This window comes from Bufo bufo, chromosome 7, assembly GCF_905171765.1.
Source record: "Bufo bufo chromosome 7, aBufBuf1.1, whole genome shotgun sequence".
Classification (NCBI taxonomy): Eukaryota; Metazoa; Chordata; class Amphibia; order Anura; family Bufonidae; genus Bufo; species Bufo bufo.
In genome coordinates this window covers 43,390,630-43,413,473 of record NC_053395.1, presented here as the reverse complement: position 1 = coordinate 43,413,473, position 22,844 = coordinate 43,390,630, and the positions used below count along the sequence as shown (strand labels likewise).

The 22,844-nt window shown below is 45.0% G+C and overlaps 1 protein-coding gene across 1 annotated transcript in view; it reads left to right on the top strand.

Moving 5' to 3' along the window:
- The window catches only part of PMS2 (PMS1 homolog 2, mismatch repair system component), a 56,107-nt gene extending 35,883 nt beyond the window's left edge, over window positions 1-20,224 (top strand). The window contains exons 9-15 of the mRNA XM_040440047.1: window positions 30-114; window positions 1,646-1,798; window positions 3,727-4,522; window positions 7,215-7,382; window positions 14,147-14,247; window positions 18,063-18,232; window positions 19,945-20,224. Of these exons, the coding sequence (XP_040295981.1) occupies window positions 30-114; window positions 1,646-1,798; window positions 3,727-4,522; window positions 7,215-7,382; window positions 14,147-14,247; window positions 18,063-18,232; window positions 19,945-20,085 (1,614 nt within the window). The 3' untranslated portion in view covers window positions 20,086-20,224. The remainder of the gene's footprint in view (window positions 1-29; window positions 115-1,645; window positions 1,799-3,726; window positions 4,523-7,214; window positions 7,383-14,146; window positions 14,248-18,062; window positions 18,233-19,944) is intronic.
- The last annotated feature ends 2,620 nt before the right edge of the window (window positions 20,225-22,844 follow it).

The following is a 22,844-nucleotide window of genomic DNA, read 5'->3' as shown; positions in this document are numbered from 1 at the left end:
TATTAATCACATTTTTTTCTGTTGCTCAGGTCATTAAGATTGTGAATGAAGTGTATCATTCATTCAACAGACATCAGTATCCATTCGTTGTCCTCAATGTCTGTGTCCATTCAGGTGAGTTTTATTACATAACCTCCACTTGTGACACTATTATACTTCTGTATTACTCGTGTGTGTGTCACAGCCTGATGGTGGTTTTAGCTGACCTGAACTCGCAGCATCTTTGATGGGTGGGGACGGGGTCATGACACGTACAAGCAAAGCTACATGCACACGACCGTGACGTATTTTGCAGATCCCGTCCGTGTGCGTTCTGCAGTTTGTGGAACGGAACGGGCCGCCCATAATAGAAATGCCTATTCTTGTCCGCAAAACGGACCCTCACCGATCACGAGAACAGGGGCACCTAAGTGAATGGAGCAGCTGGTAACGCCGGAACTCCCATAGAAATAAATGGAGCAGGCACGCACGTGCCCGACCAGACGCTCTGTTTGTTTCAGAGGGGCTCCACGGGGTACAGGGCTGCCATTCTCGTAATCGGTGGGGGTCCTAACGCTGGGACCAGTGGATACAGGATAACGTTATTTAAAGGGAACCTGTCATGTGGATATTTGATTATAATCTAACTAATTATATACAATCATTAACTACTAAAAAGTACCTTAGATGTATTCACTTACTGGTGTGACAGATGGTCACCTCATAATATACACACAAAGATGCCACATGCCGCATGCTAATGAGCTGATTTGAGTCCAGCGTGATGTCATTGAGTCCAGCGTTTATTTAATTAACAGCTATAGCCACTCCCCTGCCCACCTGCTGCTGATTCATATGGAAAATAACTGTCAATCAGCAGCAGGTGGGCGGGGAGAGTCAGGAGCTCATGAATATTCAGGACTCATCATTATGAGCTGGAGCTTTTCAATACAAGATGTTGGCAGATTGACTGGGTCAACTAAAGAAAGTGACCCAGCATTGTGCTAAGAAAATCAATAACTTATTTATGTTGCCCTTAGTTAGGACACCATAAAACTGGTGACAGGTTCCCTTTAACTAGAATACCCCTTTAAGTGCACTCTGGCTTCCTCTGCCGGCCCCTCCCTCTCCTTGATTGACAGGCCCAGGCAAGATATCGATGTAGGTACCTGGTCCTGTCAATCAAGAAGACAGAGGAAGCAGTAGGAGGAAGGGTGCACAGAGTGACTTGGACCCGCCCTCAGTGCACTTAACTGCTTATTTGCACATGGATTAAAAGTACTTTTTTCTTTAGAATAAAGCGCAGGATCGCTAAGTGAAAGGTATCATTACATTCAGCTGAGTTAGCCCTGCAAGGCGCTGTATCTGGTGTAACAGTGACTTAAACCGAAAAAAACCTAAAATAAATTAATCATAAGCGCGGCGTTTTGGAGAACACTATGAGGGGATTAATCAAACCTCGTACTAGGAAAATACGGAGCAGATGCCTATAACAGCCAATTAGGTGGCTGCTTTTATTTTCCAACAGGCCTCTGAGAAATGAGACCTGAAATCTGACTGGTTGCTTCTTGTGTATAATTGTGAAGTTGCACACAGACACCATGACTTGGCTGTAGCCCATGAGAAAACTATGGAGATCTGGAAATGCTTGTGTCTTCTCATACAGAATGTGTAGATATCAACGTCACGCCGGACAAGAGGCAAATTTTACTCCAGGAGGAGAAACTTTTACTGGCTATTCTAAAGACTTCTCTCACCGCCATGTTCAGCAGCAGTGTGAATAAACTAAATGTGAACCAGCAGCTGATGGATGTCTCAGGTAAGTCACTGGTGGCCTACAATATAGCATTCACATCATACAAGGGCAGCCATTGAGAACTATGTATCGCTACATTCCCTTGTGGGGGTCCTGCAAGATACGTGAAGGTTTGCTGTTGGATTCCCCCCAGATTACAGGTGATTGATGGAGGTTGCAGCAGAAGGATGTCCTGTGGTCCACATACTGTTATGGGGGCCCTTACAACAGGAGTGGACAACCCCTTTAAAACTGTTTGGCATAGTTTTTAGATATTAAAGAGGTTGTCCGATGAAACATATTCTACAGTTTTCACACCTTCATAAATGCATGTAATTAAAAAAAAAATTGCATAGCCACTGAGTTATTCAATAAAATGTATCTGTATAACGCCACATTCTGTTTGTACTTTTCCTCATTTCTCTGTCCACCTTGCAGAGGTGGTCACACACGCTCAGTTCCACTCTTCAGCTGCCACCAGCCGTTTCTTTTGTTAGAAGCTGTGACAGTTACAGAGAGAGAGAGAGAGAGCTGCAGCAGAAAGGACACCCCACCCTGAGTGTCCTATCCTTGTCTGCAAAACGGACAAGAATAGGACATGTTCTTTGTTTTTTGCAGGGTCACAGAATGGACAGACAAATGCGGAGAGCACATTGCAATAAATAGTTCTGCATCTGATCCGCAAAACATGTGGACCGAAAATACGGTCATGTGCATGGGGCCTTAGATGAACTTCACCTGGGAGAAGGTGGGATCGACTATGGTGCGTTTCAACATGCCTGATCCTTTGTTCTCACAGAAGCTACTGTCAAACTCCCTCTCCCCATTGCTCAGCTGAGCCCAGTGTGCATGTGTATGATGGGGTGGGGTTTGGAGGAATAACCGTCAGCCAAAGGAGCACTTGGCAGATGTGGTAAAGCTGGATCGCACATCCACATTTTTTGATCAAAATGCATAAGCCCACTCGCCACGTCACAGTGGCCTCTTATGAGTGGGTCCCTACAATAAGTTAGAGCAGCACCACATGGCAACCACCACCTTTGCAGCATCGCACTGGTGCAGGCGGCACAGCCCAACAACACCCCAGCTGTCAGGCACTGGGCTACACCTACCCACAGGCACAGGAACAACAGCCGCCATGCAGCACTGCACCATGTGAACAGATCTAATAAAAAGCTTGCCTTTCAATGTGTCAGAAACTAGACAGAGACCAGGAACGGTATTGAATAGGAGGAGTGCCGATAAGGTGTTAATTTATATTTAAAACTAAAGAAAATGCATAAATCGCACATCCACAAGATATGCATCGATCTTTTGCTTCTAGGCAAAAGTGTATGGACCCACTCGAAAGAGGCCATCGTTACACGTGACTGGGCATACAGTATGCATTTTGATCAAAAAGTATACTAAATGTCTTGTGTATGGTGTATTAATTCTGCTAAGAAGGAAAAGATCAATGCACAGCTTGTGGATGTGCGATCCATGCGTTTTCCTTCGCTTAAAGGCTTTGGACACCTTTGGGGGCAATATTTTTTTGTTATTGCATTGTACTCATTTTTGAGCTAAAAATTATTTTTTTTCAATTGGTCTTTATTAAAAATATTGAGCCCCTTTCTGTGTACAGCCTTGAGATTCTGTAGTAGCAGGCTCTGTATTTTTACTGTTTACCTTCAGGCAGCTCAGCTGATGGCTCCTTATCTCTGACCTCCTAAACACGAATTATAGCTCAAGTCCTATCTTACTGATGTGGCTTAAATAAAGTTTAATAGCATCGGAGCATTTTATGACTTAGCCAAATGGACGACCGTGAGCAGTCCATTTGTAAATAGGAATTTCGATATCCTTTATATAAGTAGTCAGAGTACGAGGGAATCGCTGAGTGCACTTCTCTGTACAGCGGAGAAATGTGGGTTTGATGTTTTAACGTGTGAACCATAAACTTTTTCTTGCAGGCAATTTGAGAAGAGTAAATGCAGAAGAATCTGATTGTCTCAAAGTAGAACAGTCTAATTTATCCGAGAGAGGAGCATTCGCTGTCTCTAAACTGAGGGAGGCCTTCTCGCTCAGCCAGAGATTCATGGGCGGTCCAGCTAGCACGAAGACTGGGACGATGCAGGCGCAGAGCACCTCTCCTGCACAAAGAAAACTGCAGTCATTTTTTAACCTTTCACCAAAAGTTGAGACCAGGATCTCTATACCAGCATCTGAGGCGAGTGATGTCAAGGAGCCTCAAGGAACCACGCAAACATTTAGTGACGTTACTCAGAGTGAAAGTGACTGCGACTCGGGCAAAGGTGCCACCAGCACTTCTGACAGTGAGTTAGGTCTCGGCACCTCTGACGTGCCCTGCCGCACTAACAGTGACAGCTTGACAAACTCACCGGATACCCTTGTGAAAAGAGAGGCGGAATCTCCATCCACAAGTGATCCTCCTCATGTGGAAGCCGAGATCTTATGCCAGCATCCCAGCAGAGACGAAGAAGACGATGTTTCTGCTCCAAATTGCAAGCGTTTGAAAATGGAGATATTGGTTAAAAATGTTGAACCTGATTCGGTGGATGCACCAGTTAGCATTAGGAAGAAGACTGTGCCTTTACATTTCTCAATGCACCGTCTGATCAACCAGATGGAAAAACTAAAAAGGCAAAGGCAGCAAAAGGAGGAATTAGAAATGTTCCGGAGATTCAGAGCCAAGATCAGTCCTGGGGAAAATCAGACCGCAGAAGCCGAGCTCAGGAAAGAGATCAGGTATATGAAGTGTCTTCATTGGTGGCTCAATGACCTGCAGGGGCGGACTGGCCATAGACCCTACAGGGAAATTTCCCGGTGGGTCAATGCCCGTGGGGCTGCCTGAGTCCTCCACACTGCCGCCTGCGGGTACTTTCCAATCTGATTCTGTAGGCATTAATTGATGCTAGGAGCATCAGGTACTTATTCACCTGGCCAACGGCCGCAAGTGCCCTCCTGAATTCAACTGTATTACTCTCCTCAGGACTGTGATACAGTTGAACACTGTGGTGAAGGCGGCAGTATTTTGTGCTGCTCTGTAGTATCTGGTTCTGCTAGGGCAGTATTTTGTGCTGCACTACAGTATTCCAGGCCCTGCCTACATCTGTTGGCCTTGCCTACTTCTGTTGCACCCCCCCTTCTGTCAAATTGGACCCGCGTACAATATGGGCCACTTTCAGTTTTTGGTTTTTTTACCAGGGCTGCTTTAGGTTCCCAGTCCGCCCATGATGACATGTATGTTCATATCTGCAAATCTCACGCCCTTCTTGCAGAATAGTGATAGGAATGTACAGTATAAGGCATGTGCATATATATATATATATATATATATATATATATTATTGCTCACTAAGGCTAGCCATAGACGTGAGATACCTGTAAGCCATACACTCTTAAAGGGGTGTTCCAGGATTTTTATACTGATGGTCTACCCTAAGGAAAAGCTGTGAAGAGGCTCGGTGGGGATCCTAGCTTTTTTTTTATTTTTATCCCATGATGTATATTAGAGATCGCTGCGTGAATGTGTGGCCTGCGCATCTTCTCTTGAGCGTGATGGAGGAGCAGGGGACCTTTGTTTCCTAGTAGTTCTAGATGTAGAATCCCCACTTATAGAACATTTATGGCAGGGGTGCACATACTTTTCTGGTTGGGGGCCACATTGTCAGCCTGAACCAATTCCAAGGGCCAATAATAAAACTTAAAGCAGTATTACCAACTGAAATACTATATGTATGGCATATTGAACGTACAGTATATATCATAAATGTCTAGTTGCACTTCCAGGACTCCCTGGGGGAATACATAAAAGATACATGAGAGCAGCCACAAGACATAGACATACATGCCTGTCACCAGATGGTTGGGGGCCGCACAGAATGGTAAGGAGGGCCGCATGTGGCCCCCGGGACGCAGGTTGTGCCCCCATGATTTATGGTATATACTGTCAATATGCCATAGATGTCTCAGATGAGAATACACCTTTAAAGGGTTTTTCAGTTACTTACTGTAGATTTTGATGGCTTATACTCACCAATATCAGATCGGTGGGTATCCGGCCCCCCGCACCACCACCGATCAGCTGTCTCAGAAACTATACAGTGGACGGAGTCGGTGCACAAGGTTCCGTCCACTTTATCATTTCCTATGACGGCGGCTGCTTGAAACAGCTGATCCGTAAGGGTGCAGGGTGTCCGCCCCCCACCGACCTGATGTTGATGACCTATCCTGAAGTTAGGCCTTTAGTATCCAAGTACTGGAATACCCCTTTGAGTTTTATTGGGGCCCTTACGAGTGGTCCAGTGTATCCCAGGACCGGAAAAGAATGTGCAACTTTGCATTAAGAACGTACTTCTGCCATTTCTCCGTATTGCACTTTGGTTTATTTTATTCTCTGAACGTTATGTACAGAATAATTTGTACAGACGGAGACGGACCATTTCCTGATGATGATGAAACGCAAGGTTAATGTTTTACTGATTAAGTGACTAAGGCTGCAGGCGGCTCACAGTATGGAACTATTGGCCCTGTTAGCCCGCACATGATTACTCATCAGACAACACCTAGAACCAGTTTGAATAAAATATTGCAAACTATTTTCCAAGCTAGTTTATAAAGGCATAGAGCACTGGGATCCAAACTGTGGCTGTTGCAAAACTACAACTCCCAACATGCAATAACAGCCGTGACACCTGGAAAGCCCCAGGTTGGAGATCACTGACCTAGATAGAGATAGCAGCAATACAGCGATCGGCAACCTTCGGCACTCCAGCTGCTATAAGACTACAACTCCCAGTATGCACTCTTGTTTGGCTGCTCTTGTTAACTCCCATAGAATTGAAAGGAGTAGTTTCAGCACAGCTGGAGTGCTGGAGGATGCCTATCTGTGCCCCATGGGTTCTCGGGTATATGGGAGGGTGGCACAAATGGATTTCGTGTGCCTCATTCATTTTTTCTCCTTATCAAATCCCTGTGCATATTATAGGGGTTATCAGAGAGGGTGGCTCTCGGCACCCTTAGAAAAAATCTGATTTTGTCAAGGGAAGCTGCAGCCCGTCAGGTCTTTCCTCTACAGTGGCCACTGCAGGGCAAATGTAGTATTACATGGTGGCCAATGACCATCCATGTATTACAAGGACTGCTAGAGTCGACCGGGGCCTCCCCTCTACAATGATAGGGGTTGTCTTCATTAGACAGCCTGTTCAATTCTGATCGTTAATGCATCTGCACTGGTGACGGCTAATGTCCCGCCAAATGAATCGTACCCCAGAGGTATAAAGATCCGGCATCGGAGTTATCACTAGGAGACCCTCTATGTGCCTTTCTAAGTGTTTAGGGGATCCTTGTGATGTAGGCATGTGTAATGATTGTATTAATAGCGCTCTATGGGAATGCCCGTTAATGTAAGCAATGCCATCATGTTCTTGATTTACAGCAAAGAAATGTTTTCCAAGATGGACATCATTGGGCAGTTTAATCTGGGATTCATAATCGCCAAACTAGACGCCGACCTCTTCATCATCGACCAACACGCAACTGATGAGAAGTATAACTTTGAGATGTTACAGCAGAACACTGTCCTGCAAGGGCAGAGACTTATCATGTACGTATGGGATCACTCATTGCCATAGGACAATAGACAGTTTAAAGGGGTGGTCTCGTCAAGCTAGCATGCCTGGTAGTCAGCTCATCCCCTGCTGTACGGCTTTAGAAACCCTAAGGATTCAGCTGTTAAAGGGCTTCTCTGGGAATTTAGAAAATGAAAATACTTAAATATTACTTTATTATAAATATATTCTGAAATAGCTTCCATTATTCATAATGGTTGGTTTTGTCGGTGGAGCAATCATCAGGGGAAAAAAAATGGCCGCTGTCCCATCAGTTCACACAAACCCTGTCCTGATCACATAGGAGGACAAGTTACTTCAGAGCACTGAGGTAAAGAGCTGCCTCATCCTCCTCTCGGCTCTGCTTGTCAGGGATTATGATCCTGAATACAGGTGATAAGAACTTTAGCTGAATCTCTGGGGAATTTATTTCATGAGGAGACATGAAGTACAGAGAGGACGGACAGGCTGTGGTAACGTGTTGCTGTGGTAATGGTGACTGCATACAAGTGCTGCTGCTCATTAGCTTCACCTCACCCTCCTCTCATGTCTCCTCATCTTCTCCATTCCCACAGAGATTCACCTGTATTCAGGATCATGATTCCTGACAAGCAGAGAAGAGGGGAGGATGAGGCAGCACTATGGCTCATTGTGGCGAAGTAACTTGTCCTCCTGTGTGATTAGGACAGGTTTTGTGTGTACTGATAGGACGGCGGCCATTTTATTTCTCCTAATGATTGCTCCCTAGAAAAAACAAGCCATTCTAAGTAATGAAAGGTATTTGTGAATATATTTATTATAAAATAATGTTTAAGTATTTTCATTTATTTTTTTTTATTCCTGGAGAATCCCTTTAATTCCAAAGGGAAGGTGTAGCCCACCAATCAGTACTCAAATGAATGGCCGACCATGCAAGATGTAGTGGATCTACCAGAGCAAAAGCTGCTCTCTAGCCCTGGCTCTAAGGCTGGCCTACACATTCAATAGGTGTCATCAAACGCTATATCTCCTCTCCCAACTCCCCCATACATGCGTGTATCCATTTTCATTAGGAAGAGAAAGGAAAGCTGCTGGCAGGAGAGGCCGTCTGAGTTTTTCTCGTGGCCGCTGTCCAGATACATATAATACAGTCATTTCAGGTCAGGCAGGGGCGGACTGGCCATAGTCCCTACAGGGAAATGCCCCGGTGGGCTTATGCCCAGGGGACCGCCTGAGCACTCCTCTGTTCATATTAGGGTCCATTCACAGGTCTGTAACGTGTTTTGCGGATCCGCAAAACACGGACACGGCAATGTGCGTTCCGTATTTTGCGGACCGCACATCGCCGGCACTAATAGAATATGCCTGTTCTTGTCCGTAATTGCGGACAAGAATAGGACATGTTCTATTTTTTTCGGGAACGGAAATGTGGATCCAGAAGTGCGGGTCCGCATTTCCGGAGCCGGGCCGCACGATGTGCGGCCCCATAGAAATGATTGGGTCCGCAATTCCGTTCCGCAAAATGCAGAATGAAATTGCGGACGTGTAAATGGGGCCTTAGGCTGAATGCATGCGGCCGTGGTATCCCGGCCTGGATTCCTGCTGACAGCAGGAGCGCACGGCGTCATTGGTTGCTATGACGCCGTGCGCTTCATGCCGTCACTGCACTACAGTAATACACTCGTATCGATCATATAAGTGTATTACTGTAGTGCGGCGGCGGCATGAAGCGCACGGCGTCATAGCAACCAATGACGCCGTGCGCTCCTGCTGTCAGCAGGAATCCAGGCCGGGATACCACGGACCGCTCTCGGCCGTGTGCATTCGGCCTTAGACTGTGAGCCGAACCCGCTGTTCTTGGTGCGTTCTGCTGACCATACACTAGTGTCTATGGGGACCTTCATAGGCACCTGGAAAGTGGTTGTCTTCATAAGGCAACACACAGAATTCATTTTTGCTTTAACCAGACTTGAGGTGATGTTTTTGTGTATAATAATAAAATATATTTATATAGCGCCACCATATTCCGCAGCGCTTTACAAATTCATAGGGTTCATTTTGTACAAACTAAAATAACTGGCTAATATGCAACTGAAACACTAGGAGCCTGGGCCCTGCTCGCAAGAGCTTACAATCTATGAGGAATTGGGGGTGACACATAAGGTAGTTGATTGTGATAAGTAGGATTTGAGCCATTATTGAACTGACAGGAGTGGTGCCGGCCGATCTGCTTCAGGTTTGGGACTACTAGAGGATCGAGTTTAGGCCAGAGATGTTGGTGGGGGGAGGTTTATTCGGGGAATAGTCAGTTTAGGTAGCTTGATAAGCCTGCCTGAAAAGATGTGTTTTTAAGGCACGTTTGAAGGTGGAGAAGTTGTGGATTGACCTAGTATTCCGGGGCAGAGTATTCCAGAGATTAGGTGCAGCTCGAGGAAAGTCTTGAAAACGGGAGTGAGAGGTACGAATTATGGAGGTTATTAATCTTAGGTCGCTAACAGAACGGAGAGCACGAGTAGGGTGGTAGATGGAGATGAGGGAGGAGATGTATGGCGGTGCAGCACTGTGGAGAGCAGGAGTAGGGTGGTAGATGGAGATGAGGGAGGAGATGTATGGCGGTGCAGCACTGTGGAGAGATTTGTGGGTGAGAAGTTTGAACTGTATTCTGTGGTGGACGGGCAACCAGTGAAGTGACTGGCACAGACTAGTAGCATCAGTGTAGTGGTTGGATGGATAGATGAGCCTGGGTGCAGCATTTAGGACAGACTGAAGAGGGAGAGTTTAGTGAGAGGGAGACCGATTAGTAATGCGTTGCAGTAGTCAAGACGAGAAGGAATCAAGGCAACAACAAGAGTTTTTGCCGTTTCCACCGTAAGAAAAGGGCAGATTCTGGCGATATTCTTGAGGTGCAGACGACAAGAGCGTGTAAGTGATTGAATATGGGGACACAAAGGAAAGATCAGAGTCAAATGAGGCCCCAAGACAGCGGTGCATGTTGCACAGGAGTTATAATAGTGCTGCAGACCGAAATTGAAATATCAAGGTTAGGTGAGTTAGTAGATGGGGGAAAGACAAGAAGTTCAGTTTTTGAGAGGCTCAATTTTAGATACAGCAGTGCTCCAGACTAAAAAAAATACCTAGTAGCCATTGGCTCCTGAACTGAAAAATTTAGGAGCCAAATTACATTTTTAGTCGCCAAATCAAAACCGAATCAAAATTTTGGCATCGTGACAACGCTACGTCGATCAGATCGGCGCAGGGTTGTTTCGATACCAAAATTTGGATTCGGTTTCAACACCTTAAAAAAGTATTGCGATACTCAATACCACACGGAAAAAAAAAAAACACCAAAAAAAGCCATGTGCATTCCGCATTTTATGAAACGTTCGGCCCATAATAGAACAGTCCTATCCTATTTTTTGGGGTGACAAGGTGACTAAAAAATAGCGAATCGCATGGTTTTTATTTATTTATTTCTGTTACGGCGTTCACCACATAGGTGATATTTTTTTAATAATTTAATAGTTTGGACTTTTCGGACACAGCGCTATGTAATATGTTTATTTATTGTTTATATACACTGCTCAAAAAAATAAAGGGAACACTTAAACAACACAATGTAACTCCAAGTCAATCACACTTCTGTGAAATCAAACTGTCCACTTAGGAAGCAACACTGAGTGACAATCAATTTCACATGCTGTTGTGCAAATGGGATAGACAACAGGTGGAAATTATAGCCAATTAGCAAGACACCCCCAATAAAGGAGTGGTTCTGCAGGTGGTGATCACAGACCACTTCTCAGTTCCTATGCTTCCTGGCTGATGTTTTGGTCACTTTTGAATGTTGGCGGTGCTTTCACTCTAGTGGTAGCATGAGACGGAGTCTACAACCCACACAAGTGGCTCAGGTAGTGCAGCTTATCCAGGATGGCACATCAATGCGAGCTGTGGCAAAAAGGTTTGCTGTGTCTGTCAGCGTAGTGTCCAGAGCATGGAGGCGCTACCAGAAGACAGGCCAGTACATCAGGAGACGTGGAGGAGGCCGTAGGAGGGCAACAACCCAGCAGCAGGACCGCTACCTCCGCCTTTGTGCAAGGAGGAACAGGAGGAGCACTGCCAGAGCCCTGCAAAATGACCTCCAGCAAGCCACAAATGTGCATGTGTCTGCTCAAACGGTCAGAAACAGACTCCATGAGGGTGATATGATGGCCCGACATCCACAGGTGGGGGTTGTGCTTACAGCCCAACACCGTGCAGGACGTTTGGCATTTGCCAGAGAACACCAAGATTGGCAAATTCGCCACTGGCGCCCTGTGCTCTTCACAGATGAAAGCAGGTTCACACTGAGCACATGTAACAGATGTGACATAGTCTGGAGACGCCCTGGAGAACGTTCTGCTGCCTGCAACATCCTCCAGCATGACCGGTTTGGCATTGGGTCAGTAATGGTGTGGGGTGGCATTTCTTTGGAGGGCCGCACAGCCCTTCATGTGCTCGCCAGAGGTAGCCTGACTGCCATTAGGTACCGAGATGAGATCCTCAGACCCCTTGTGAGACCATATGCTGGTGCGGTTGGCCCTGGGTTCCTCCTAATGCAAGACAATGCTAGACCTCATGTGGCTGGAGTGTGTCAGCAGTTCCTGCAAGACGAAGGCATTGATGCTATGGACTGGCCCGCCCGTTCCCCAGACCTGAATCCAATTGAGCACTTCTGGGACATCATGTCTCGCTCTATCCACCAACGTCACGTTGCACCACAGACTGTCCAGGAGTTGGCAGATGCTTTAGTCCAGGTCTGGGAGGAGATCCCTCAGGAGACCGTCCGCCACCTCATCATACAGGGAGGTCATACAGGCACGTGGAGGCCACACACACACACACACACACTACTGAGTCTCATTTTGACTTGTTTTAAGGACATTACATCAAAGTTGGATCAGCCTGTAGTGTGTTTTTCCACTTTAATTTTGAGTGTGACTCCAAATCCAGACCTCCATGGGTTAAAAATTTGATTTCCATTTTTTTATTTTTGTGTGATTTTGTTGTCAGCACATTCAACTATGTAAAGAACAAAGTATTTCAGAAGAATATTTAATTAATTCAGATCTAGGATGAGTTATTTTTGTGTTCCCTTTATTTTTTTGAGCAGTGTATTTTATATGTAAATTTTTTTCAACTTACTATTAGCCCCCTTAGGGGCTGAAACCCTTGTCCTATTCACCCTGATAAAGCTCTATTAGGGTGGATAGGACTTCACACTCTCCCTGCTGCCCTGTGCTTTGTGCACACAGCAGCAGGGAGCTTACCATGGCAGCCATGGCTTCAGTAGCGTCCTGGCTGCCATGGTAACCGATCGGAGCCCCGGGATTACACTGCTGGGGCTCCGATTGGAACTACCACTGAACCACCAATGAAGAGGTGGAGGGGACCCTGTGGCCACTGCCACCATTGACTTTAATACTAAGGGGTTGGGGGGGTGCACTGCGCCACTAATGTTTATTATACTGGGGTGTTGGAGGGGCTGTGGCCACTGCACCACCAATGAAGATAACTGACCTGTTAATACAAATACAGGAGGTGGAATCAAATAGCCGGCACCCGACCTCTGTGACAGGGAGCTGTGATCCTCTACACCTGAGGGGTTAACTGCCGCTGATCGCAGCTCCCTGTCATAGAGGTCGGGTGCCGGCTATTTGATTCCGGCACCCGCCTCCTGTATTTGTATTAACAGGTCAGTTATCTTCATTGGTGGCGCAGTGGCCACAGCCCCTCCCCTCCTCCTACAGTCTGTCTTCTTATTGGCGGCGGCGGCAACAGCACAGGGGGAGGGAGAGACTCATTCTCCACTGCGCTGCTGAGAAGAACATCGGCGGCGGGGCAGAGAACTATCAGCTCCTGTGCCCCACCGCTGTATTCAACTGCAGAGCTGCGGCGGCTGGTCTAGTCGCAAATGGCAACAAGACTAAAAAGTCTTGTCGCCATTTGTAAATTCTAAGTCGCATTGGTGACCATTTTGGTCGCCATCTGGAGCACTGTACAGAGAGGACATGATGTTAGAGTCACCTGCCAGACAATTACTGGTGTTTTGGAGTAAAGCAGGGGTGATGTCAGGGGACGAAGTGTATAGTTGGGTGTCGTCAGCATAGAGATGGTATCGAAAGCCAAATCTACTGATAGTCTGTCCGATGGGGGCAGTATAGAGGAAGAAGAGTAGAGGACCTAGTACTGAGCCCTGAGGAACTTCAACATCAAGAGGAAGAGGAGAAGAAGAAGAGCCAGAGAATGATACACTAAAGGAGCGACCGTGTTCTGTGTCGACCGTGTTCTGTGTCGAGAGGGACGGATTGATATTGGAGCAACTTCATCTAGGGTGGTTTTGAGGGTCTGGTTGTAATGATTGGCAGCCAAGTCTGGACAGGGGAGGGAAGTGATTGGGGTAAGAGCTAGTTGTAGGGTGTTAATGAGTGTATACGTGCTAATCACACTAAAGGGGTTGTCTGACTTTAGAGAAGTCAGAAACCGCCATTCTTGTCCATGGACTGTGGCTAAGTATTGCAGCTCAGACCCTTTCAAGTGGATGGGACTGAGCTGCAATACCAGAAACCACCAGAGAATTACGGTAATTGCACTCCAATTATTGTAAAATCGCAGAATTTTGTTTAGCCATTATGCTTACAGCTCGTGAAATGTCAATAGCACATCATCTCTCACTTATTATATATTTTATATATAATATCACTTATGATATATTTTTTATATATTATTATATCTTTCTTTTCAGGCCACAGAAACTAAATTTAACGTCTGTGAATGAATCGGTTCTGATGGACAATATAGAAATATTCAAGAAAAATGGTTTTGATTTCATCTTTGATGAAGACGGTATGTGCCAGAAACGTTTCTTCTCTATGTCCCTTGAGTCATCTTACAGGGTTTCTTTGATGCCTCGGGGGCTACTCAGTGCATTTGCAGTGTATGCCAAAAAAATGTATCAGTAGAGAATTCCTAGCGTATACCACTTTATAGCAATACAGTTGCATACAATGTCCATAGGCTCCAATGTTAAAAAGTTGCACTGTATACCATTTTGTGGGCTGTCTCTTTATAGAATAAGACAGTAGGCTGTGCACTTTCATCTAGTTTAAAAAATAAATAAAAAAAAAGTCTGCTGAACTATACCAGCCCGATAGGGGCCAAAAGGACACTTTTTGCCTCCATGGGCTAATGAGTATATTGGACATATGCACCCGGAGTTTTCCCCTACGCGTATGGTAAATGGATCTAATTCTCCTTAGATTTTTATTTACGTTTGTGCATTAGTATGTTATCTAGGCATGTACTTAAAGGGGTTCTCTGAACTTTTACTATCGATGACCTATCCTCAGCTGTATTCGGTCTATGGTCTTTGCCATAGACCGCAGAGGTGAACCGGAAGAGAGAAAGGTGACGGCACGTGTGCACTGCACGCCATCTCCTCATACAGTTGATCAGTGGGGGTGCCGAGTGTTGGACCCCCGCCGATCTGATATTGATGACCTGTCCTGAGGATAGCTGATCAATAGTAAAAGCCTGGACAATCCCTTTAATACTAATTAATGCCATTTAGAAGCCTCAGATATGTCGAGTTCAAATGTCTATGCCAGCTTTCTGATGTCCTGTAGTGCTCCAAAATTTGCAACTTTTTGCCGGTTTTCCCACTACGGTTGGAGCAGGTATCGAATTATCGATACCCAATCAATACTTTTGTACCGGTATTGATTCGATACCGGGATTTGACATTTACTGATACTGCGCAGCCTAGTATCAGAGAACATGGCGCACGCTGCTCTCAGCGTGCACCTTGTTCCCTCAGCAGCACAGGTTAGAAGGAGTCTCTCCCTCCTGTTGGGTATATAAAGCAAATGCTTTATAAAAAATAAAAAATAAATTAATGGATCAAAAGAAAAATTATTCAAATGATATTGATCCGTGAGATGGACATAAACATCTCAAAAAGAGTTCAATCGAGAACCTGATTATTTTGTGCAATCAGCAAAACAGGGTACAAGCGTCTATGCAAAAATATTAATGGTTTATTATACAATAGTTTAAAATACAATAAAAAATTTATCAACGTAAATTTCAATAATATATAATGATATGCAGTACCCAGAATTCACCACTATATGGTGCCAACAAAACACTACTCAACCAACACAAAAATATTATGCAATCCGGCTTTAAAATGGTGAGAGATATAAAATCAATGGATTATGCGCAAAAACTCAATCAAGAAAATGACAGATACGAGCCCTTGCTCTGCCCAAAATGATGACCAATCTCAGATATGGGGTAGTATTGCAACAAAACTTATAAATTATTGGCTTGATATCAAACTAGGGAATATAAAGATTCCTAACAGAGAGTTTCTCCAATACTATCCCCTTTATTCAGTTATATGCATCGTAACTGAAATCAAGCGACAATATTGATGTAGCAACTAACGTTACACGTCCGCAAATGAGCGGGTATCTGGCTAAGTATCAAGCCAATTAATTTAGATCAATACTACATAAAACAAAAGTATACATTACCCAAGGGTCAAGTGATGTGCAGAGTCTTGGTGCAGTCAGCTCTCAAGAGTTTTTCTGATAATCCAGATCTTTCTCCAGAGATATCCCTTTCTTTCTTTGTTTTTTCTTTCCGTCTTTTTTCTTTCTTTTCTTTTTTTTTTTGGTATCTGGTTTCTTAACCCAAAACTTATCAGATGAACACACCTTCCTAATTTGGAATTTTCCAATCATTGTTGGATGGGCGTGTCCATTGATAAGGAATGTGACGTCATAATACTACCCAGAATGCACTTTTGCTACTGGTGTAGTATTAACTGCTCATATCTAGGTGGCACTGTTGTATAAGCAATAAGCATCGTACCATTAAGGGTTAACTCATACATGCCTGATATTTTTAATACTACACACCTCTGACATCTGGAGGCCTTGTCTTAGAGCCAAGGGACAAACTTTGATACATGAATGTATACTTTGAGGAACATCTAGACAATTCTCACACTGTGGAATTCATGTCCAGATAACAAATACAATGAAGACTCTAAATCTGCAGGTGCCGTGTATCGTCTAAATGTATAATATATTGTTACAATAACACTAGCTCTTTGAACGACGCAGTAATCTTCCTATGGACTTACTTCGGCCTACATGAAAATCCATACAAAATAGTGAATATAAATCAACATTGCTCTTAAAGGCAATGAATATCCATTTTAATTAAAATAAGTAGATATAACTGTTTACACTTATGAAAAAGCACAACACTCCCTCCCTCCCCCCTGTGCCGCTGCTGCCGCCAATAAGAAGAGAGAGGGGCGGAGGAGGGGAGGGGCTGTGGCCACTGCACCACCAATGATGATAACTCGCCCATTAATACAAATATAGGCGGCAGGTGCCGGCGGCAGAATCACATAGGTGCGGCACCTGAGGGGTTAACCGCCGTGGATCGCAGTGCCCTGTCATAGAGGTCGGGTGTCGGCTATGTGATTCTGCAGCCGGCACCCGCCTTCTGTATTTGTATTAAAAGGTTACTTATCTTCATTGGTGGCGCAGTGCGCCCCCCCCCCCCCAGTATTACTATCATAGGTGGCAGTGGCCACAGGGTCCCCTCCCCTCCTCTTCATTGGTGGCAGTGACTGCTGGGGCTCAGATCGGTTACCATGGCAGCCAGGACGCTACTGAAGCCATCCATGGCTGCCATGGTAATCTCCCTGCTGCTGTGAGCACAGGGCAGCGGGGACAGTGTGAAGTCCTAGTCACCCTAATATATCTCTATTATGGTGAATAGGACAAGGGATGAAAAGATCCCAGGTTCTAGCCCCTGAGGGGGCTAATAGTTATTAAATAAAAAGTAACAAAAAAATGTTTAAAAAAAACAAACACCAAAATATTAAGTTTAACTCACCGCCTTTCCCAATTTTAGATATAAAATATATAAACAATAAATAAATAAACATTACATATCGCCACGCCCAAAAAAGTGCGAACTATTAAAATATAAAAAAAATAGCTCCTATGCGGTAAAAGCAGCAACAGAAAAAATTAAAAATGCGCGATTCGCCATTTTTTTAAGTCACCTTGTCCCCCCAAAAAATAGAATCGGACTGTTCGATTGTGGGCCGGACGTTCCATAAAATGCGGAATGCACGCTGCTTTTTTGGTGGTTTATTTTTTTCCCATGGTATCGAGTATCACAATACTTTTTTATGGTATCGAAACCGAATCACAATTTTGGCATCGAAACAACCCTATTCACCATTTTAACAAGGTGAAACTGGTTTATCAAATATCTTTATTTAGGGAGGGGAGGATCCACGTTTATAAATATAGCACCAGATTTCGGGTGCATCCATTTTACACCTAAAATCTATGCCAGATCCTTGCTGGCATAGGTTTAATTTTCTGGCTTAAAGAACTCCCGAGGATGTGCCAAAATTATTAAGAGGTTGTTCCAGGTGTTATTTTAAATGCCCTACAGGCAACGCATTTTTTCTGTTTTTTCCCATCACCATAGGAGCTGAGAAAATATTAGAAAAACACTTGTTTAAAATGTGGCACTAAAAATAAACTGCAAACAAATGTGAAGAAAGCATTGTCATTATCCTAAGCATTGTCACTAATAGCATTTTTTTTGTTTTTTAATAACAGCGCCCGTCATGGAAAGAGTGAAGTTAGTTTCTTTACCAACTAGCAAAAACTGGACCTTTGGCCAGCAGGACATCGAGGAATTAATCTTTATGCTTAGTGACTCTCCAGGAGTTATGTGCAGACCGTCTCGAGTAAGGCAGATGTTTGCCTCAAGAGCATGCAGAAAATCTGTAAGTGAAGCAGGTATCCAGTTACTTTGCCGTGCAAACAGCAAGAGATGACCTGCACGTTTCTTAAAGGGACTCTATCACCCGGATCTTGGACTGTTACGTGCAGTATTAGGCTAGGTCTACACGCGACATTTGGTCGCACCAATGTCGCGCAACAATTTTTATAATTATAGTCTATGGTGTCATACTGCGACGCGACAGTCGCAAAAAATCAATTCGAGATGGATTTTTCTGCAACTGTCGCGTCGCAGTCGCCGCATTGCGACACCGTAGACTACCATTATAAAAATTGTCGTGCGACATTGGTGCAACAAAATGTCGCGGGACAAATGTTGCAGTGTAGCTGTGCCCTATCTGTCGCGCGACAAATGTCGTCGTGTAGACCTAGCCGTAGCCTACTTTACCACTTGCATTGTAAATTCTGGTATTCAGATCCGGCAGAGGATCTCAATACCGGAATTAAACAGATCCGTTTTGATTTTGCACATCAGGATGCACTAGCTCTGTTAGGATGCCGTTGTGTGAAATCAAAACAGGGAAAAAAAACAAACGAATCCGTAACTAAATACATTGAAAGCCAGTGGGTGACGGATCCGGTTTTTTAGGCTCTTAAAAAAATCCGTCACCATTACTTTGTTTTCAGTGACGGATCTGTTTTTTTTTTTTCCGTTTTTATGACCGGACACAAAATGGAATGATGCCAGAACCAAAGACATCCTGATGCATCCTGAACAGATCTCTTTCCATTCAGAATGCATGAGGACTAAACGGAACCGTTTTTTTTCCGGTATAGACATCTTCTGACACAAGAGTGTAAAAGTAGCCTTACTTTTAGGGGAGTCCAGATCTCTATTTTTTTATTTCCCTACTGCCCCCCCCCCCCATTACCGCACTGTCAGCACTCAAAACTGCACTGAAATGCACTGTCAGGACTGCTGTGCTGTCTAACATAATGAAGAGGAGTCATGTGCGCATGCACAGCAGTCCTGACGATGTATTTCAGTGCAGTTTTGAGTGCTGGCAGTAGGAAAATAATAATTGTGATTTGGACTCGTGTATTACTGCAAATAATAGTCGTAGATTGAGATGATAGATTCCCTTTAAAGCAGGCATGCTAAACCTGCGGCCCTCCAGCTGTTGTAAAACTACAACTCCCACAATGCCCTGCTGTAGGCTGATAGCTGTAGGCTGTTCGGGCATGCTGGGAGTTGTAGTTTTGCAACAGCTGGAGGGCCGCAGGTTGAGCATGCCTGCTTTAAAGGGAGTTCATCCTCAGGAAATTTATTGTTAAGCCAGGACTAGCTCAGCTGAATTTAATGATACCTTTCACTTTGTGATCTGTTGCTTCATTCTGGAGAAAAAGTACTTTTCATCCATATGCAAATGAGCAGTTAAGTGCACTGAGGGCGGGCCTAAGCCGCTCTGGACATCCTTGCTTCCTCTGCCAGCCTCGTTTTCTCCTTGATTGACAGAGCCAGGTGAGAGGATTCTGCAGAAACCTGGTCCTGTCAATCAAGAAGGAGATGGAGGATCTGGGAGAGGAAGCGGGAAGAGCAATGGTGCACAGAGTGGCTTGTTCCCGCCCTCGGTGCACTTAACTGCTCATTTGCATATGGATTAAAAGTATTCTTTTTCTCCCCTGCTGCTGCTGCGTTAGAGCTGACGACCAGTCGCTTTGTTGCTAAGATTTCATGGTCTCTTTTTACTGCCAGGTGATGATTGGAACAGCCTTAAACAGTCATGAAATGAGGAAACTGGTGGCACACATGGGAGAAATCGAGCAGCCGTGGCACTGTCCCCATGGGAGGCCGACCATGAGGCACCTCGCCAGCCTGGATATGATTGACTTCTGAGTGGTGTGGGCACAATAGGAAATAATTCTGTTAGTGGCTTTTATGGTTTTACATTACCGCCACACCATTTGTTTTATCTCACGACAGCATTTTACGCAGTTCGAGGTTCAGGTTCTATTTTGTATCTAGGAATAAATCTTTTCTTTTTATACACATCTGTCTAGGTTTTCATCTGTTACGTGTCTTTCTTGTGTTTTGTGTATTGGCTTTGCATCTCTGGTGTATAGTGGAATATGTATTTGTGCCTGCCGCCATCGCATGGGTCCGAGCTTGGTGTCAGGGGACCGACGGGGAAATGTCGGCAGCTGTCCAAGTTGTAACAGTGAAGGATTTGATTGCGTCAGTGGAGCAGGAGGGTGCAAGAGCGACAAATGATGTGCCTCCCCTGTATTACATACAGATTTCTGCTTCTACCCAGCTGCCATTAGGTCACTGCCACCTGTAATCGTCACATGGGGAAAAGCAGAGGAGGCACAAATCTGGTCTTCCCTGCTCCACCGAGCTGTAGGCTGGCGTTTCATATTGTGACTGGCTTCTTAAAGGGGTTGGCCCTTCTGGGACATTGATGGCTTATCCCTAGGCTATGGCATCAATGTCAGATAGGTGTGTGTCCCACCTCTGGGATCTGCTTCTATCTAGAGAAAGGGGCTCCTGAAGTGAAGGTAAGCACAGCGGGCATGCTCTCCATTCTTCGCCATGGGTTTTCCAAAACCTTGGAAGTCTCATACCGGAGAATACAGGAGGCACCGTGTAAGCACGGCCACCTCTCCATTCACCACTCATAACCAAGCCAGAGCTCTGCTAGTTTCGGAACTCCCATAGCAGTGAAGGGAGGCTGGTCCTGTTGTGGAGATAGGAAGAGGTCCCTGATGTGGGACCCACACCTATCTGACATTAATGGCCTACCCTAGCGATAAGCCATCAGTGTCCTAGATTTAATGCATTTGGCACATTTTCTAGCAGTCCACCTGAGCTGGAGTAGATTTGGACTACAGTTTACAGCTGTTAGGGTTTGTCCCACTAATACAGTACCGCAGGCTGGGGTATAAATGTCTGATCAGCAGGGGTCTGACCCCTGGAGCCTCCGCCGATCACGAGAATGGGGGCCCATGCTCCCCCCATTTGAATAATGCCGCAGACACCATTCCTGAGCAAAGATAGATGAGTACAAGCGCTCCGCTATCTATGGCATCCCCAGAGAGCAGAATAAAGCGACGGCCGGCATGTATGACTGCCACTCAATTCAAATGGGGGAGACTGGGCCACCGTTCTCGTGATGGGTGGGGGCCCCAGTGATCGGAGCTCTGCCCATTTTTGAAATTGCAGGCAAAAATGATAACGCAAATACATATGCGCACCATAATTTGCTACATTTTGTGGCTTAAAGAGGACCTTTCATGGGTCCAGACTTTATAATATAAGTAGAACGTTAGGTAGGGCATAAAGCAGGGATCCTATAGTGCTTACTGGGCGCCCCTCCGTTTGCCCGCTGTGCCCTCCGGTATTTTCCCCACTCAGTATGCTAATTACTAGCATCGGAACAGGGAGGAGGAGACACCAGGGTTTTTTAATGGGCGTCTCCTTCTCCCTGGCTGTAGCTCGGTCCAATCGCAGCGCAGAAAAAACCTCCATGGCTGTGACGCTCTCCTCTGCGATTGGACAGCGCTACAGCCAGGGAGAAGGAGACGCCCACAGAGAAAGACTCGGTCTCCTCCTCATCGTTCCGATACTCCTCATTATAATACAAGGCGCCAAAATCAACGGCGGGCCACAGCGGACAAACTTTTGAAGAAAAAAAAAACAACCATGGCATCAGTGGGGGCCGCCCTATAAGGTAACACCCTAATTAGACTTTTGCAAAACTGATGAAAGGTCCTCTTTAAAACCAGTGATAAATCTGCCTCTGTGCGTTTTTGTTTTTTTAAACATATTTTTAGATGTAAAACATTGTTTTTTAACTTTTTTTTTTTTTTGCAGTATTTATTTACTTTTTTTTTGTGGCACCAAAAGCCGAGGACAGATATTTGCTGCAAGCCAATAGGGTATTCTGAAGCAATACTGAATATTTGTATTTTTCCACAGACTTCTCTATGCTGTAAGCTATTAAAGGGGTTGTTCCAGCAAGGGAAATGTATAGCTGGTTGAGTCTGCAGGTGTTTTAGGAGCTAGACCCATGGTGAGGGGGTTGTTGATGCCAAACTGGATTAAGGCTAGGTCTACACAACGACATTTGTCGCACCAATGTTGCGCGACAACTTTTATAATGATAGTCTATGGTGTCCCGCTGTGACGCGACAGTCGCAAAAAAATCCATTCGAGATGGATTTTTCTGCGACTGTCACGTTGCAGTCGCAGTGCGACACCATAGACTATCATTATAAAAATTGTCGCGCGACGAAATGTTGCAGTGTAGTTGTGCCCTATCTTTTGCGTGACACATTTTGTTGTGTAGACCTAGCCTAAGAGAGGGGGAGGCTTTGCACAGTATGATACAGTCCTGATCAAAAGTTTAAGACCACTTGAAAAATGGCAAAAAATCATATTTAGCATGGCTGGATCTTAACAAGGTTCCAAGTAGAGCTTCAACATGCAACAAGAAAAAATGGGAGTGAGACAAAACATTTTTTGAGCATTCAATTTAATGAAAACAACGAATAAACTGAAACAGGCTGTTTTTCAGCTGATCAAAAGTTTAGGACCACACCTCCAAAAAAGAACTAAACCCCCCCAAAACAGAAATCCAACTTCCAAACATGAAC